The sequence below is a fragment of the Danio aesculapii genome, chromosome 11 (assembly GCF_903798145.1).
Source record: "Danio aesculapii chromosome 11, fDanAes4.1, whole genome shotgun sequence".
Taxonomy (NCBI): domain Eukaryota; kingdom Metazoa; phylum Chordata; class Actinopteri; order Cypriniformes; family Danionidae; genus Danio; species Danio aesculapii.
In genome coordinates, this window is record NC_079445.1 from 40,876,485 (window position 1) to 40,881,484 (window position 5,000).

At 37.6% G+C, this 5,000-nt stretch overlaps 1 protein-coding gene across 1 annotated transcript in view; it reads right to left on the reverse strand.

Moving 5' to 3' along the window:
* Positions 1–1,946: 1,946 nt before the first annotated feature.
* per3 (period circadian clock 3) overlaps positions 1,947–5,000 on the reverse strand; it is a 20,191-nt gene continuing 17,137 nt past the window's right edge. Inside the window, exon 5 of the mRNA XM_056468305.1 lies at positions 1,947–2,241. Within this exon, the coding sequence (XP_056324280.1) occupies positions 1,994–2,241 (248 nt within the window). The 3' untranslated portion in view covers positions 1,947–1,993. The remainder of the gene's footprint in view (positions 2,242–5,000) is intronic.

Genomic DNA, 5,000 nt, shown 5'->3' on the forward strand with positions numbered 1-5,000 from the left:
CTTTTTACATATATCCTGGTTTACTGTATTTTTGGGCCTGTATCCTGCAGTTAACTGTATTTTTGAGCAGTTACCTGAGGTATACTGTATTTGAGCATATAACCTGAAGTACACTGTATTTTACCATGCATCCTAAAGTGTACTGTATTTTTGAGCATGTATACTGACGTTTACTCTGCTTTTGAGCATGTATCCTGAGGTTTACTGTATTTTTGAGCATGTATCCTCAAGTTCAATGTATTTTAGCATGCATCCTGAAGTGTACTGTATTTTTTAACATGTGTCCTGAAGTTTACTGTATTTTGAGCATGCATCCTAAAATTTACTGTATTTTTAAGGATGTATCCTGCAGCTTTATTGTATTTTTTAACATATATTCTGGTTTACTTTACTTTTGACCACCTATCCTGCAGCTTACTGTAATTGAGCATGGATCCTGTAGTTTACTGTTTTCTAGCATGTATCCTGAGGTTTACTGTATTTTTGAGCAGGTATCCTGCAGTTTACTGTATTGTTTAGCACGTATCCTGTAGTTGACTGTATTTGAACAGGTATCCTGCAGTTTACTGTTTTTTTGAGCAGGTATCCAGCAGTTTACTGTATTGTTTAGCACGCATCCTGTAGTTGACTGTATTTGAGCATGGATCCTGAAGTTTACTGTATTTGAGCGTGTTCTGACCTGTACCATGTTTTTGAGTATGTTTTCTGACCTGTACTGTGTTTTTGAGCATGTGATGTGATGTACAGTGTTTCTAAACATATGTCCTGTAGTGTATTATATTTTTGAGAATGTATCCTGTATGTTACTATGTTTTTGAGCATGTATTCTGTACTTTACAGAGTTTTTGAGTATACAGTTTTGAGCATGTATCCTGTATTTTGCTGTGTTTTGCAGTGTGTGTGTTCACTTGTACCATGTTTTTAAGCATGTCTTGTAGTGTACCATGTTTTTGAACATTATCCTGTTTGAGTATGTCCTGTAGATTTTGTAGTCCTTTAGCACACTTTTAAGTGTGTATCCTATAGTTGACAGTATGTTTGAGTGTATACAGTGTTTTTAATGATATTTAATCAATAATTACTGAAATTAAAATATTTATGATTGCATCACTGTGTTTACAAGTGCTAAGAGCTGAAATTTGACACCAAAAATTGAAAAGTGGTTAACCAATAACAACTGACTATGTCATCTAACCAATCAGATTAGTTTTTTGACTGTATACTGTGCCTTTGAGCATGTATCGTATAGTTTACCGTGCTTGAGAGCGTGTCCTGTAGTTTACTGTGTATTTATTGACTGTATACTGTGTTTTGTGCGTGTGTGTAGTTCAAATCAAATGAAATGCAATCACTTTTATTATCACATCACCGACAGCACGTGTGCTATGATGAGTGAAAAGCTGAGCTGCAGGCTCCAGACAGTGCAGAATACAAATGACACACTTTACAAGGCCAATACATGTTTAAATACACTCCACACACAAATAGACAATCAATATGTAAGATACACACACAAGATAAAGATTGAAACATAATACACGATCAACATATATCCACATATACATATAATTTGACTGTTCGATGTAGGCAGTACTGCTTTGTTAAAGCAAAAAGTTCAGGTAAAAAGCAGTACATTCTACATTGTGGTGGTGTAAGCGCAGTGAAGAGTATGGAAATAATCAGTTTGCTGTGTGATGTGTTCATACGCCTGATTGTCAGCGGTAAAAGCTGTCATATATAATGACAAAAATATGTTTTTAAGCATGTGTCCTGTAATTTACCTTGTTTTGAGTGTGTGTTCTGACTTGTACCTCATTTTGGAGCATTTGCTGTGGTGTACTGTGTTTTTGAACATACAGTTGAAGTCAGAATTACACTAATATTCAGCTTAAAGTGACAGCTTAAAGAACTAACTAGGTTAATTAGGCAAGTTAGGGTAATTAGGCAAGCCATTGTGTTATGTGTAAATTCTCTGCTCTGTTAAAAATAATATTTAAGTATTTAAAAACTGCACAAGAGAGCGAACAATTCTGATGTCAACTGTATGTCCTGTAGTGCATTGTGTTTTTGTGAGTCTGTCCAGTAGCACGTGATATTTCTGAGGATGTGTCCTGCGGTTTACCGTGTTTTTAAGTGTGTGTTCAGAGGTAAATCCTTCCAGGTCCTCCAGTGTGCACACAGTAGCGTCCCGTCTCTTGTCCAGGCCGCTGCTCATCAGTAAGTTGTAGTACTCGCTGTTTGCTGCAGAGGGAGACAAAGATGGTATCAAATGAGAACCACAACACTGTTAATCAGCCTGTTTGGCTTAAACAGCAGAGCTGGTGCTTAACAAGAGAGCAACATCAGCTGTTACAACACCAGATTGAAGATCATTGGGAAATAGCACAGAGCATTACATCACAGGCAGATTGCTGGCTTTTATTTTCAGTGAATGCTAAAAGAAAATAGCTCACAGTGCCATTCATACTGTACATGCGCTGAAGTAGGGTTAACATTCAGTCATTTTGCAGATGCATTTTGACTTGCAACTGAGAAAGCATTCAGCGATTCAACAAGAAGAGGCAATACACAGAAGAAGTGCTAATTATACAAAGGAACTTAAATGGTCTCAGAGAATGAAGTGCTAGAGGGGTGGCAGAGGACGCTTTTTTTATTTCAAGAGTTCACACTTAGCTGATGATTGATAATAAAGCATGTTTAGCATACTGTCCTGGGAGAAAGCCCTGAGATTAGAAGATCCTCGAGCCCTGGGCTCCCTCCTGCATGAAGGGCAAGCACGTATCCTCATTCATACACATTTTTACTACAAATATTCCATGACTTTTCCAAAACTTTCAAGTACATTTTCATGACGTAATGTTTCATGTAATGTCTACATATACATGGTAAATAATAAGAAAAACAATGATGTTCAAATTTATTACAGCATATCATAAACACGCGATGATCTATATTTTGTTTAAATTTGTTTTTATATTTATGTAAAATTGGTTTTGACAATGTTTACACAGCACTAACAATGTGAGAGCACGTTTTAGCCAAGGACAGAAAAGAAGTAAAGACAACTAACCTATATCCAAGTTAGGGCTGCACAATAGATCGTTTCAGCATCGATATCACAATGTGTGCATCCGCAACAGTCACATCGAAGGATATGCAATGTTGGGATTATAGTTTAATACAGAGTTTAATCATAATGGAGTAAAGTTTATCATCTGCATGCATTTTACCTGATTAGTGAATACCTGAAAACTAATTCACTTTTATCTTTACTATATTTTACTTATCTGTGCTTGTAATTTATGCGTTTTATATTATTCGAGATTCATTTCCCTACAAAATCCCCAAATCAATCCAAATAAACCTGTTAAATCATCTGGTGAAATTGCATTCACATTGCACTATACTTCACAGAAATACAAAATAAGGTAATGTCAGATTTTTCCAATATTATGCAGCCCTAATTCAAGTATACAGATATTAGTTCAACTAATTTTCATGACTTTCGCAAACTTTGTGGGTTTTATTCTCTTTTTCTTAAGCTTTTCCTGTCCTGGAAAATGCCATGTCAAAATTTTATGACTTTTCCAGGTTATCCATGACTGTATGAACCCTGGCTCAGGTTTGTCTCGAGAACTCCCCTGCTTATTTATGGTTAATAGCAAATTAGGAATTGCTATGGTGAGATATATTGCCGACTAAAGCCTCATTTCCACTGCACACAACAAATGACAAGCGACAAACCGGAAGTCATTCATTTCCAACTGAGAGTGGTCCGGGAGCTGCGTGGAGTTCAGAACATCTCTGTACGCAGAAAATTCGGATCCGAATTGAGCTGCGGATCTGTTGAAATATTTGAACTCCTGCGACTAGACCGCATGCGACCGGCAGACCGAATGTGTTATATTTCAGTGTTGCCCAAGCAGGTTTGTGCGCGCGAGATGAGAAATATGAGGTTTTGTTAATTTTTAAATAAGAAATAGGTCTATATTAAAAAAAAATTATATTCCTAAATGAGTAATAAAGAATATGATTTTGTTATGTTGTCTCCACATTCCCTCCAAAATTTTAGGGGTCTATGAGTTTCTAGTATTTCTTTATTCATCCATTCAATCATGGTGAACACACGGAGAATAAAGGCTCTTTTTGCACTTTATTTCGGACACCACGAGAATTTACCTTCTCTCCCATGGTGCAAACAACACTGAAAATTCTGTGCGACTGCCACAAGGGGGCGTACTCCGACAGTAGTGTCCAAATGTCGTGTGCAGTGGAAAGGCAGCTTAAGAGCTCATCTATTATGCCAATTTGGTTTGCTCAATTCACTTATGTGGCATTTCATTGGATGGTGGGAGGAAACCGGGAAACCCGGGGGAAACCCACGCGAGCACGGGGAAAGCATTTAAACGCTGCACAGAAATGTCGACTGGCCTGGTTAGGACTTAAACCAGTGACATTCTTGCTGTGAGGCAACAGTGCTAACCACTAAGAAAAGGGATGAGGAGTAGGGGTGGAAAGAGGGATTCTTCAAGATGAAGATACTGAGGTAAGAAGATGGTTATTTAGTGAGTTAGGAATCGTCTGATTGCTGGATCATGTGTTAGCTAATGCAGGACCAGCTGTGGTCAATCATAATCATGTGATCCTCTCGAAATCAGTTAATAAACAAACCGCACCTGGAGAGAAGTGCGTTTCTACAGGTGGTTTGTCAAACCCACTCACCTGTGTGAGGCACACTTGATGCATGTGCAATGTTTTTTATTTAGAGATATAGAGTGTTTGTTAGAATGTGTCTGGTGTAAATGTGCAAAACTGGTACAAGTGTTGGTTAAAGTGTCAGAGAGATGAAAGAGTGCGTTTTCTGCAGGTGGTTTTTCAAGCCTCCATTAATTAATAATGCATAGGTGGCGCTGTTGAGTCATTTTTTCACACCCACTTCCAAAACCTATAACAAACGTAAATGTTTGCCACTTCTGGCGCATGTGCAAAGCTTTGTGAGT